Genomic DNA, 14,484 nt, shown 5'->3' on the forward strand with positions numbered 1-14,484 from the left:
AGATAAAAGCCTCAGTTTGAAGAAAGACCGCTGTACAACTGAGCTCAGCTGTTTTTCAAATTGCCGTCAAATATAAGCCCCAAATGTAATAATGCGATTTAATAAAAGAGCTGAACCAGTCTAATAGAGCGCCCTTGATGCCGCCATGCTCCAATGGTGAGGTCAAGATGCTGTGGTCAAGGCAGCGGTCAGATCCAAAAGCACAGCTGAGTCTCCTGATCAGTGGCTGATAAAAGATCATTAAGAACTTTCCAAAGTGCAGTTTCAGTGCTGTGAAGAGCTTTAAAACCAGACTGAAACCTTTACAACAGATTGCAGCTGAACAAATATAATCTTTTACAAAATCTTCGGCAGGAAGGGAAGCTTTGAAATAGGCCTGAAATTTGAGCGGACAGAGGATCCAGATCAGGTTTTTAGTACAGGCTGTACAACAGCATGTTTAAAACAGGCTGTACAACACCTGAACTAAGACTGCTGTTAAAAATCGCTAAGATGTCGGAACCGACAACCTTTAAAATCTTTTTAAACACGTGTTGGAACAACATCATTTGGACAAGATGATGTCTTTATAGCATCACATCGTTCCTCCAACTGATCAAACCACACAGGCTCAAACTGATCAAAAACAGCTGAGCAGGTGAATATTTTAGCCCCGGTGCGATCTCGGGCGAGAGTATCGATGATGGCCAAAGGGCAGCGTCCAGCTCTACGGCCGCTGAAGAGCAGACTCAACAGACGCGCGTGATGTGGATCCTACTGCTCTAAAACTGGAGCTTCTTCAATCCATTAAAGAGGACATTAGTACGCTGTTAAAAGAAGAAGTCAGAAATGCATTGAAAGAAGATTTTGACAATATAAGGGCTGACGTGCAAGGACTGAGAAATGAGATCGCTAACAGCATGGCGGCGACGTGCGGCGAAGTTGATGGAGTAAAGGTTAGAGTGAAAGAAGCTGAGAATGGGCTGTCAATGTGGAGCGATGAGGTGACCACCCTGCAGTCTACAGTAGAGAGTATGAAGGAGGAGCTGTCTGACCTGAAGGATAAATGTGATGAAGGCAGGAAGCGGAGAGCTAACATCCACATCATAGGGATCCCAGAGGGCCTGGACTCGAGCTCCTCCACGGCCGTATCCGTGCTACTACGTGAAGTGCTGGGTATGGATAAAGACGTTATTGTCGACCGCTCACACAGGAGCCCTATCCTGAGAAAGCCAGCTGGTGACCCGCACGCCGTCATAGCCGAGCGTCACTACTACCAGGATTGTGTGGCTACGCCGTGCCAGGGCCCAAGCCCCGCTTGAGTTTAACGGACAACCTATTGCAATATTACGACTGGGCGATATGACCCAAAGTTCATATCTCGATATTCTTTAGCTGGATGGCGATATACGATATATATCTCGATATTTTTAAAGCCAGAAAGTACGAACAAAAAGAGAGTTCTTAGTCAAAGCTGTGTCCCAAATCTCACACAGGCACATTTATTAACATACAGCGTAGATGTACATGAAACAATTACTCAGGAATAAATGATCAGCATTTATTAAATAATAATGCTCCATAAATAAAAGAAAACAATGTTGTGTTTGTGCATAACAAAAAGCTCACAATCGTGCAGTCAAAATGTAAACAGACGCTGAGCATAATAACAAGCAGCTGCTCTGTTCCCAGGTTCTACTGCGTGACTGACAGCCTGGAGTTTGAAACCCTCTTTGTAACCGTGTCTCTTACAGGTGCCATTTATGGTCCTTATACACACTCAATACAGTAATATTACGTTGAAGCAGAGTACGTATCACTCCGCGAGGCTCCTCGTAGCTGTAATGCTCCAACAATCCATCAAGCGGTGCAGCCTCGTAGCTTAGTAAAGTCGTACCAAAACATCTTTTGAAAGGTTTCTGAGCGCCGTGTAGCACATAAAATCGGTTCGAGGTCAGTAAGCACAACCAGAATTCATCCATAAGCCGCACTGTCGATTTATGAGAAAATTACAGGATTTTAAGTGCAGAAAATATAGTTTATGGTTTTCCTTTGATCTTAGCAAATATCTACGCCTCTAATTGGGACGATCACAGATTTTTCACTAATGTCTTTGCGCGGCTCCCCAATATGTCATCACACAATATCATCTTTGAGGGAGACCTAAACTGCTCATTATCTGCTATGGACCACAGTTCACACAAAAGTACACTTAGTCCAAACTCAGCATGCGTCATTCAGAGCTTTCTTGATAATTATGGGCTGGCTGATGTATGGAGATTTCATAATCCTGCTTCACATCAATACTCTTTTTTTTCTAATGTCCATAAAACATATATTTGTATAGAAAAACGTCTCCCTTTAGTTACAGAATGTGATTATAAGACTCTGGTGATTTCTCCTCTTGTTTTTTCAATGTGTATTCCTGATGCCTGCTCCAACTATCAGCCATGGAGATTCAACTCAGTGTTGTTAGCAGATGAAGAGTTTGTCAGTTACAAAAGGTCTCAAAGACATTTTTTTTTCTATCAATCAGACCCCAGAGATGTCATCATCAGTCATTTGGGAATCTCTAAAAGCATCTGAGAGGCCAAATAATTTCATTTTGTGCCAAACAAAGTGCAACACTGAAAGAACATCATCCATAAATATTGAGTAAGAACTGGACTCTCATACAGCGAGACTCAAATGCCTTTAAACATCAGCTTATCCTGCTGATCCAAGTCCAACACTGAGTTTGTAAAAACATGTTTGTCAATCATTTTGTTTGGTTTCTGAGGAAAAAGATTCAATAACTTGCTGCTAATACACAACATTTCATCATATTTCCTCATAACCCTCTTTTGTCTGACCATTTGATCCCATTTGAATTTGCAATAAAGGATCCACAGAGTTTGGTGACAATAATGACAGTAGATGTTTGTGTGAAAGTGCTGGAAGCAAATGAGTGTGTGATGTTCTTTCAGTGTTGCACTTTGTAGACGCTCCCTGAGCACTGGTCTCACAGCCAGCTGCACATAGAGACCAGTGTTGTTAGTCCAGGTCAGAAGATGACTTGTTGGAATGAAAATGAGCTTGTAGTTTGTCTGCTTTAATAATGTGACTGGAAAAAGGTGTTGGACTTCAAATATGTCCATTTCTGTCACACTTCACCTTTAAAAGTGAAGCCATGTGGTTCCTGGAAGGAAAAACACGACTTTTTCAAGTCTTTGTCCTGTTTTTATGAGAAATGTACGACTTTAATGTGAAACATTCAGAGTTTTTTCTCTTGTTGTGTTTGTTTGAAGCTGCTTCCTGTTGGCTTCAGCTGTTTGGAGTTTCCATTTTCTAAACTTCTACATTCTGAACCTTCTTCAGCTCTGAACAGATGATGAAACACTGAATGATTTCAAGCTCTTTGTCTAATAAACTTACATCTTTCATTCTTTATACAGATTGTGGAACTGTGGTTTGTCAGAGATCAGCTGTGATTATCTGGCAGCAGCACTGAAGTCCAACCCCTCCCATCTGAGACAGCTGGACCTGAGCTCCAACAACAAGCTGCAGGATCCAGGAGTGAAGCATCTGTGTGGTTTCCTGGAGAGTCCAGGATGTAAACTTGAAACTCTGAGGTCAGTCAGCATGTTTTAGTTGTGCTGAGATGAATATGATGTGAAAGTTGTGCTGACACTAAACTGCAGACATCAGGCTGATATTATACTGATCCACACTGAGGATCTTCATGGTAAAGTCTGTTTTCTTCTTCTCTGGTTTAGTCCATTGACTGCAGCAGAACAATGTTCACATTTCAAACAGTGATACTCAACGTATGGCCCGCGGCCCACACGCGGCCTGCCCACCTTTCCTGATTCAGAGAGAGGGGACCCTGATTAACTGTGTAGCTTCTTCCTCACAGTTCTAAGTATCAGACACAACAATGAATAATCCACAGCTGACTGTCTTTAGAGGGTCAAAGGTCACGGCACACAGCAGACAGTCAGAAATATTCTAACTCTGATCATTTATCAGTTGTGACACTGTGAGACTTGATCAGAGGTGTGATCATCACAGCAGAGGCCTTTGTGTCAAAGTCACTGAGGATCAAACAGAAACACATGAAGCAGATTTTCCTCTTCTGGCTTTTTATAGCAGATAACCTTCAAAATATTCTGCAGTCGATCAAAAACTGAAGCAAACCATGAAGCAACATGTGAACATGAGCTGATGCTGCTGAAGTGAAGCAAAGTTACAGAGGTTTGATTACAGACACAGCTGAGAGTTTGTAATCTGTCATCATTTTAAAAAGTTTCCATGGAACAGCAGAAATGAGGCTTTACTGTCAGAGGCCGACAGCACTGAACACAACAGCAGACTGGTGGCTAATAAACAGTGAATGATGCAGAAACAGATGTTTGAAGCTGTTCTTGGAGTACACTGAGAGAGAGAGAGCTGTGCAGGCAGGAACAGCCAAAGTCAGAGAGAATTCATGAGCATATTTATCAAACGTGAAGCAGAGTTTGGATCTTCTTTTGCTGCTGCTTCACTCAGTTTTGGTTGGAGACAGATGAAACCTGCAGCTTCAGGATCTGTGAGCTGTCCACTTTCAGCCCCGACGGCGTGTCCGTGTACGTGCCGTCGAGTGAACGATCCACGCTCTGTGTTTCCATCTTTGTGTGTTTAGCTGCTCTCATTTACTGTTTTAGCTGTTTGCTGCTTGTTGAAATAGTTTGTGAGCTTTAACCTGAGATTCTGGCAAAATACATTTATATGAAACATCGATTCAGGATTGAATGAATCAACATCGTTTTATTCAAATTAAAACCATTTAAATGGGAACATGAATTTTTTACAGCCGCCTCTAATGCTGGGTAATGTCAGCTGGTCCATGTGCAGCTGGCTGTGAGGCTCAGGGAGCGTCTACAAAGTGCAACACTGAAAGAACATCATCCATAAATATTGAGTAAGAACTGGACTCTCATACAGCGAGACTCAAATGCCTTTAAACATCAGCTTATCCTGCTGATCCAAGTCCAACACTGAGTTTGTAAAAACATGTTTGTCAATCATTTTGTTTGGTTTCTGAGGAAAAAGATTCAATAACTTGCTGCTAATACACAACATTTCATCATATTTCCTCATAACCCTCTTTTGTCTGACCATTTGATCCCATTTGAATTTGCAATAAAGGATCCACAGAGTTTGGTGACAATAATGACAGTAGATGTTTGTGTGAAAGTGCTGGAAGCAAATGAGTGTGTGATGTTCTTTCAGTGTTGCACTTTGTAGACGCTCCCTGAGCACTGGTCTCACAGCCAGCTGCACATAGAGACCAGTGTTGTTAGTCCAGGTCAGAAGATGACTTGTTGGAATGAAAATGAGCTTGTAGTTTGTCTGCTTTAATAATGTGACTGGAAAAAGGTGTTGGACTTCAAATATGTCCATTTCTGTCACACTTCACCTTTAAAAGTGAAGCCATGTGGTTCCTGGAAGGAAAAACACGACTTTTTCAAGTCTTTGTCCTGTTTTTATGAGAAATGTTCGACTTTAATGTGAAACATTCAGAGTTTTTTCTCTTGTTGTGTTTGTTTGAAGCTGCTTCCTGTTGGCTTCAGCTGTTTGGAGTTTCCATTTTCTAAACTTCTACATTCTGAACCTTCTTCAGCTCTGAACAGATGATGAAACACTGAATGATTTCAAGCACTTTGTCTAATAAACTTACATCTTTCATTCTTTATACAGATTGATGAACTGTGGTTTGTCAGAGATCAGCTGTGATTATCTGGCAGCAGCACTGAAGTCCAACCCCTCCCATCTGAGAGTGCTGGTGCTGAGCGACAACTACAACCTGCAGGATCCAGGAGTGAAGCATCTGTGTGGTTTCCTGGAGAGTCCAGGATGTAAACTTGAAACTCTGAGGTCAGTCAGCATGTTTTAATTGTGCTGAGATGAATATGATGTGAAAGTTGTGCTGACACTAAACTGCAGACATCAGGCTGATATTATACTGATCCACACTGAGGATCTTCATGGTAAAGTCTGTTTTCTTCTTCTCTGGTTTAGTCCATTGACTGCAGCAGAACAATGTTCACATTTCAAACAGTGATACTCAACGTATGGCCCGCGGCCCACACGCGGCCTGCCCACCTTTACTGATTCAGAGAGCTGTGTTTGTGTGGGCGGGGCTCAGACAGCTCCGCCCACTCAGTTTGTTCCCTCCTGATTCATCTGCATGTGTTCTGCTTCACACTGCTCACCTCCACCAAAGACTTCACAAACATCTTCTTTCTTTGAGTCCAGTTTGTCCCACAAACACTTCCAAATCTCCTCCTCTGAGATTCTGCAGCTTCTTGCAGTGTGACTCAGCTGACTTCTGACAGACCACAGACTGGCACAGCATCCACATGTGTCTCCTTTCAAACAGGCTCTTGATGTTTCCTCCCACATCATTCTGGCCTCTCAGTCTCCTTTGTTCTCCAGCTCTGTAGCTCCATCTGATGAAGCTTCAGTTTTCCATGTTGGTAACAGTAAACTACAGCCTCTGCTGTCAGCTGGGTAACTAAACAGAGCTGCAGCACGTCTCTGCGGTGGTGCTACATCCAGCCTGCAGACGGCCGTCTACATGTTGTAGTGGTTTACACTCACACGACGTGCGGCGAAGTTGATGGAGTAAAGGTTACAGTGAAAGAAGCTGAGGATGGGCTGTCAATGTGGAGCGATGAGGTGACCACCCTGCAGTCTACAGTAGAGAGTATGAAGGAGGAGCTGTCTGACCTGAAGGATAAATGTGATGAAGGCAGGAAGCGGAGAGCTAACATCCACATCATAGGGATCCCAAAGGGCCTGGACTCGAGCTCCTCCACGGCCGTATCCGTGCTACTACGTGAAGTGCTGGGTATGGATAAAGACGTTATTGTCGACCGCTCACACAGGAGCCCTATCCTGAGAAAGCCAGCTGGTGACCCGCACGCCGTCATAGCCGAGCGTCACTACTACCAGGATTGTGTGGCTACGCCGTGCCAGGGCCCAAGCCCCGCTTGAGTTTAACGGACAACCTATTGCAATATTACGACTGGGCGATATGACCCTAAATTCATATCTCGATATTCTTTAGCTGGGTGGCGATATACGATATATATCTCGATATTTTTAAAGCCAGAAAGTACGAACAAAAAGAGAGTTCTTAGTCAAAGCTGTGTCCCAATCTCACACAGGCACATTTATTAACATACAGCGTAGATGTACATGAAACAATTACTCAGAAATAAATGATCAGCATTTATTAAATAATAATGCTCCATAAATAAAAGAAAACAATGTTGTGTTTGTGCATAACAAAAAGCTCACAATCGTGCAGTCAAAATGTAAACAGACGCTGAGCATAATAACAAGCAGCTGCTCTGTTCCCAGGTTCTACTGCGTGACTGACAGCCTGGAGTTTGAAACCCTCTTTGTAACCGTGTCTCTTACAGGTGCCATTTATGGTCCTTATACACACTCAATACAGTAATATTACGTTGAAGCAGAGTACGTATCACTCCGCGAGGCTCCTCGTAGCTGTAATGCTCCAACAATCCATCAAGCGGTGCGGCCTCATAGCTGAGCAAAGTCGTACCAAAACATCTTTTGAAAGGTTTCTGAGCGCCGTGTAGCACATAAAATCGGTTCGAGGTCAGTAAGCACAACCAGAATTCATCCATAAGGCGCACTGTCGATTTATGAGAAAATTACAGGATTTTAAGTGCAGAAAATATAGTTTATGGTTTTCCTTTGATCTTAGCAAATATCTACGCCTCTAATTGGGACGATCACAGATTTTTCACTAATGTCTTTGCGCGGCTCCCCAATATGTCATCACACAATATCATCTTTGAGGGAGACCTAAACTGCTCATTATCTGCTATGGACCACAGTTCACACAAAAGTACACTTAGTCCAAAGTCAGCATGCGTCATTCAGAGCTTTCTTGATAATTATGGGCTGGCTGATGTATGGAGATTTCATAATCCTGCTTCACGTCAATACTCTTTTTTTTCTAATGTCCATAAAACATATATTTGTATAGAAAAACGTCTCCCTTTAGTTACAGAATGTGATTATAAGACTCTGGTGATTTCTCCTCTTGTTTTTTCAATGTGTATTCCTGATGCCTGCTCCAACTATCAGCCATGGAGATTCAACTCAGTGTTGTTAGCAGATGAAGAGTTTGTCAGTTACAAAAGGTCTCAAAGAGATTTTTTTTCTATCAATCAGACCCCAGAGATGTCATCATCAGTCATTTGGGAATCTCTAAAAGCATCTGAGAGGCCAAATAATTTCATTTTGTGCCAAACAGAATAGAATAGAATAGAATAGAATAGAATTCAACTTTATTGTCATTGCACATGCACCGGTACAGGGCAACGAAATGCAGTTTGCATCCATCCAGAAGTGCTTTAGTGACATAGATATATTACAATATATATTAGCAATAATATAGATATGTGAGTATATTACAGAAATGGGTCTATTATGGTATGTTATAATGTACACGGTATGAAGTATGTTGTGAATATTCTATAACTATAAGTATGTACAGGCTGTAGTGAGTACAAGCTATGTACAGGATATGAACAGGATATAAATATGAAAAACTATACAGAATATGAAATAAATAACTTTACAGAATCTGGGATATACAGCTATACAGAAATGGGAACTATGCAAGTTGTAAACAGTTGTAGGATTAAAGATTATCGAATGTACAGAATGATTATTTACACAGAGCTAGTGCAGTTAAGATAAGTGAGATATGTAGATAGTTTCTACAGAGGCTATATAAAGTGCTGGTGGTTGTGAGTGGTGATTCAGTCCATGTTATTATTGTGTGTTTGAGGGTACAGTTGTCCATTGTGGGTGTGTGTATGTTCAGTCCATGAGTTTAACGTGGGTCAGATGTCAGGAGGCAGAGTTCAGGAGTCTGACAGCTGTGGGGAAGAAGCTGTTCCGGTACCTGGTGGTCTTAGTTCGGAGGCTCCTGTAGCGCCTCCCGGAGGGGAGGAGGGTGAAGAGTCCATGTGATGGGTGACTGGGGTCTTTGATGATTTTCCCAGCCCTTTTCAGACACCGCTTCCTGTAGATGTCCTTTATGGCAGGAAGTGGCGCTCCGGCGATGCGCTGGGCAGTTTTCACGACCCTCTGCAACGCCTTCCGGTCCGAGGCAGAGCAGTTCCCGTACCAGACTGTTATACAGTTGGTCAGGATGCTCTCGATGGTGCAACGATAGAAGTTCACCAGGATGTCTGAGGACAGGTGGTTCTTCCTCAGAGTCCTCAAGAAGAAGAGGCGCTGGTGAGCCTTCTTGACCAGCTTGGAGCAGTTGGTCGTCCAGATGAGATCCTCGGAGATGTGGACTCCCAGGAACTTGAAGCTGCTCACACGCTCCACAGCTGTCCCCTTAATGTGGATGGGTGGATGTGGGTCAGCATTCCTCCTGTAGTCCACGATGAGCTCCTTGGTCTTCTCAGTGTTAAGCAGCAGGTTGTTTCTGTCGCACCACTCAGCCAGACGATCCACCTCCTCCCTGTAGGCGGCCTCATCGTTGTCACTGATGAGGCCAATCACCATGGTGTCATCTGCAAACTTAATGATGGTGTTGGAACCATCAGCAGGTCTGCAGTCGTGGGTGAAGAGGGAGTAGAGGAAAGGGCTCATCACACAGCCTTGTGGTACACCGGTGTTCATTGTGATGGTAGATGAGCAGTGGTTATCCAGCCGGACATGTTGGGGGCGGTTGGAATAAAATAGGGACCGAGCGCCTCTCTCAGTTAGCTGATGAAATGACTAAACTACATGCTGTGTACAGCCACTCTCCTGAGCCTGTATTATATACACAGCGGTTACAATGACAAACTGAATACAATCTCATATCTACAAAACAAGCTTAGTCAAAGTTGCAGCTACGCTTATGAACATGGAGAAAAAACAGGCGAGTTATCAGCTCACCAGCTACGACTAAGAACAGCTAACCAACTATCCTTGAGATCTACAATGACCAGGGAATAAGGTCTACAGACAACCAAACTATCCTTGAGATCCACAATGATTTCAATAAGGTGTTTGATATTCCCTCCTTGGGAGAAGATGCGATCGCTAGTCTGGAGGAACCTGTCTCTAATGTTGAAATTGAAACGGCCGTACGGAGCATGCAGTCTGGAAAATCTGCTGCCCCGACGGGTATCCATCTGATTTTTTCATAAAGTTTTCTGACCGACTGAATTCACTGTTAAAATCAACTTTTGAAGAATCCTTCCTCTCACAGTCGTTGCCTCCAACAATGCATCAAGCAGTGATGTGTTTAATTGTAAAACAGGAAAAAGACCATTTAGATTGTCGTTCATGTCGTTTAATATCTTTGTTCAACACAGACACCAAGATCCTGGCTCAAGTGTTGGCCCGTCGCTTACACAAGTATTTGTCCTCCATTATTTCACCAGACGGGCTTTATTAGGCACTCTTTTTTGAACATTAGAGCTCTATTAAATATCATTTATACCCATGTTAAAGGTGATACATTGGAAACTGTAATTTGGCTTGATGCAGAAAAGGCGTTGGATCGGGTGAGATGGGATTTTTTTTTATACGCTTAAAAAATGTGGCTTTAATTTTGTATCTTGGATGAAAGTATTGTATTGCTCCCCTCTAACAGCCGTCCGGACTAACAATAATCTGCCCCCCAGGACAGGGATGCCCTCTGTCTCCTTTTTGCCATTGAACCGCTAGCTGTTGCTCTGAGACAATGTGTTGGTGTTGAGGGAAAACATCGAGGGGGTATCGAACATGAAGTCTCTCTTTATGCCGACGACATGATTTTATTTATTTCCAACCCATCGAACAGCCTCCGCAAACTTTTGGATAGACTTACAATAATAATAATAATACGTTTTATTTATAGGCGCCTTTAAGAGCCTCAAGGTCACCTTAATGCATACTTAAGGAATTTGGAACAATTTCTGGATATAAAGTGAATTTTGGGAAGAGCGAGGCAAAGTCTATCTGTACGACAACTGGGGAGTTTTGTGTATTTTAGCCCCTTTTAAACCCAGCTATAACAAGTTTAAGTACTCGGGCATCTGGGTGACAAGAAAACCACAAAGACTTGTATAAAACTATCTTCCTTTATTGTCGAAGCTTAAAGAGGATTTTGGAAAATGTGAGTTTTGCCTCTTTATATTTATGGTGGGGATGCAGAACAAGGAGCAAAGATGAATGTGATGCTGAATCAGCAGAAGACTTGGACTCATTTGATTCCAGCTTTGATATCATTGATTTCAATATGTCCATTTCTGTCACACTTCACCTTTAAAAGTGAAGCCATGTGGTTCCTGGAAGGAAAAACACGACTTTTTCAAGTCTTTGTCCTGTTTTTATGAGAAATGTACGACTTTAATGTGAAACATTCAGAGTTTTTTCTCTTGTTGTGTTTGTTTGAAGCTGCTTCCTGTTGGCTTCAGCTGTTTGGAGTTTCCATTTTCTAAACTTCTACATTCTGAACCTTCTTCAGCTCTGAACAGATGATGAAACACTGAATGATTTCAAGCTCTTTGTCTAATAAACTTACATCTTTCATTCTTTATACAGATTGAAGAGCTGTGATTTGTCAGATATTGGCCTTGATTATCTGGCAGCAGCACTGAAGTCCAACCCCTCGTATCCCACAGAGGTGGACCTGAGTGGAACCTACAGCAACCTGAAGGGTTCAGGAGTGAAGCATCTGTGTGGTTTCCTGGAGAATCCACGATGTCGATTTGAAACTCTGAGGTCAGTCAGCATGTTTTAGTTGTGCTGAGATGAATATGATGTGAAAGTTGTGCTGACACTAAACTGCAGACATCAGGCTGATATTATACTGATCCACACTGAGGATCTTCATGGTAAAGTCTGTTTTCTTCTTCTCTGGTTTAGTCCATTGACTGCAGCAGAACAATGTTCACATTTCAAACAGTGATACTCAACGTATGGCCCGCGGCCCACACGCGGCCTGCCCACCTTTCCTGATTCAGAGAGAGGGGACCCTGATTAACTGTGTAGCTTCTTCCTCACAGTTCTAAGTATCAGACACAACAATGAATAATCCACAGCTGACTGTCTTTAGCAGGTCAAAGGTCACGGCACACAGCACTCTGTGAAACAGTTTGGAGCAGGAATTCTTGCACATTTACAAACTGACACTGCTGCACGGCATGCTGGGTAATGCTAGCTGCTCAGGTATGGGCGTGCTAATGGCTGTGAGGCTCTGTGGCTGCAGAACACCGAAGAAGAGAAAAGAGAGGTGGAGGATGAAGAAAAGAGGCGGAGATGAAGCAGAAGTTTTGCTCCAGAGAGGAGCTGTGTCTGTGTGGGCGGGGCTCAGGCAGCTCCGCCCACACAGTGACAGTGAAGCAGGTGAAGAGTAATAAATGAAGACAGCAGACAGTATTTGTTAAGCTGATGTACAAACATGTAGGTCGTGTCCAAATTCATGGGCTGCATCCTCCTGAGGCCGCATTTGTAGACCGATTACGTCACAGCGACACGTCGAAGGCTGTCCAAATTCGTAGACTCCTCCGAATGCAGCCAACAAATGCGTCCTCCTTTTCCCCGAATTTGAAGGATGGGTCGGGTGTGTCCTTCGTGGCCTACCATATCCCAGAATTCATAGCGCGGCCCAGCCAAACTCCAGTTTCCAACAATGGCGGCCGCTACTAAGTTTTAAAATTACTCATACTAATCTTTTTCGGTCACAAAATAAACTTTTAACATATTTTCAGGCGAGAAAGTAGCTGTGTAAACATCAAATATCTGCTCGGTTTATCAAGATACCGCATATTTGCAAAAGTGCTTCGACGTTTTCGGAGACGTCTGCTACCCACCAGCTCGATAGCTCGCCGGGAGCTCGAGGGTCACTGAAGCCGCCGAGAACGGCACAACTCCCGGCACATCATTTTCAGATCACCGCGGACTTTCGCTACTCAGGTTAAACGTGATATATAAGTCACTTAGACAACCTCAAAATGTTATTGTTTGGCTTTTTTCAGTGTTTTGTTTGTTCGTGAGTAAATCGGTTTGGCTGAGATTAAAGTTATTAGATTAGATAAAATAAAACTTTATTAATCCCCCAGGTGGGTTCCTCCTTGGTCTTTACAGAGCTGACTAAACGTCAAACAGAAAACTGATTAAACAGAAGTATGAGACAGTCGAGAATTTACGCCAGTGTCCTGTTATATTTTAGATAGCAAGGAGCAGACGGCTGAGTTTATTAAACTCCACCGAGACAGCGGTGACGCTAATCAGAAGGCTAGACCGTCCAATTTCCCCAGCCGTTTATTTCCAGCCTACCCGACCTTCTGAGGACCCAGCCCACGTAGACCGCAAAGGCCGGGTCCTCGGGAGGATGCAGCCCATGAATTTGGACACGACCGTAGAATGATGGTGGCAGCTACAGAAACAGGTCCATACAGACTGAAGCGTGTCTCAGTCTGAATGTACACTGCTGTTATAAGAGCTGTGGAAACTCAGGTCAAAAGGACGTAACCACACTGCTGACAGTTCCAGGACATTCACAGAGTTACAGCATCATTTGTGACCATAAAGACAGAAAGCTCATCCAAATCCTGGGATTAAAAGTCTGTCCTGGTGGTGTCCAGTCAAACACGTCTCTGTGAAAGCTTCAATCCAACAGGCTCCAAAGTCCTTCTGCTCATTTCCTCGCCGGGTTCTTGATGCTCCTGTACCATCTCTCTGTCATCCTCCTCGCTCCCTCTTTGCACTCACAGTCTTTGTGCATCATTAACACTCACATGTGGAAAACCAAAGTTTTACTGGGCAGAAGATGATCATCAGTGACGCTGTCTTTAAAATACTCTTGTTAGAAATGTACGACTTTAATGTGAAACATTCAGAGTTTTTTCTCTTGTTGTGTTTGTTTGAAGCTGCTTCCTGTTGGCTTCAGCTGTTTGGAGTTTCCATTTTCTAAACTTCTACATTCTGAACCTTCTTCAGCTCTGAACAGATGATGAAACACTGAATGATTTCAAGCACTTTGTCTAATAAACTTACATCTTTCATTCTCTATACAGATTGGAGCGCTGTGATTTGTCAGAGATCAGCTGTGATTATCTGGAAGCAGTGCTGAAGCTCAACCCTTCGTATCCCAGAGAGGTGGACCTGAGCTACCACAAGCTGGAGGATTCAGGAGTGAAGCAGCTGTGTGTTCTTCTGGAGAATCCACAACATCAAATTGAAACTCTGAGGTCAGTCTCCACGTTTTAGTTGTGCTGACACTGTCGATCTGTGGAACTAAAACCTTTCTACAGGAAGTCTGGTTCAGCTCTTTGTAGACCTTCTAATCTCTGATGCTCTGAGTCTTACTCAGTAGATGATGCAGAGTTGTGAAGCCGATGTGGGTGAGGACACTCGCCCAGCTCTAACTACTTTGACGTCCAGGCGGCTTCCCTGCTTGTCCTGATACAAACAAACCTGAGTAACATTGCAGGTCAGATCTCATCAGTC

General features: G+C 43.3%; 1 protein-coding gene across 1 annotated transcript in view; it reads left to right on the forward strand.

The window, feature by feature from the left end:
- LOC147302889 (NACHT, LRR and PYD domains-containing protein 3-like) overlaps positions 1-14,244 on the forward strand; it is a 117,183-nt gene extending 102,939 nt beyond the window's left edge. Inside the window, exons 10-13 of the mRNA XM_086284405.1 lie at positions 3,414-3,590; positions 5,698-5,874; positions 11,575-11,754; positions 14,052-14,244. Coding sequence (XP_086140531.1) covers positions 3,414-3,590; positions 5,698-5,874; positions 11,575-11,754; positions 14,052-14,244 — 727 coding nt within the window. The remainder of the gene's footprint in view (positions 1-3,413; positions 3,591-5,697; positions 5,875-11,574; positions 11,755-14,051) is intronic.
- The last annotated feature ends 240 nt before the right edge of the window (positions 14,245-14,484 follow it).

This window comes from Aulonocara sp. 'chitande type north' Nkhata Bay, linkage group LG23 (assembly GCF_057382095.1).
Source record: "Aulonocara sp. 'chitande type north' Nkhata Bay isolate Kocher_YH1m ecotype deep benthic linkage group LG23, A_spYH_male_GT1.1, whole genome shotgun sequence".
NCBI lineage: Eukaryota > Metazoa > Chordata > Actinopteri > Cichliformes > Cichlidae > Aulonocara > Aulonocara sp. 'chitande type north' Nkhata Bay.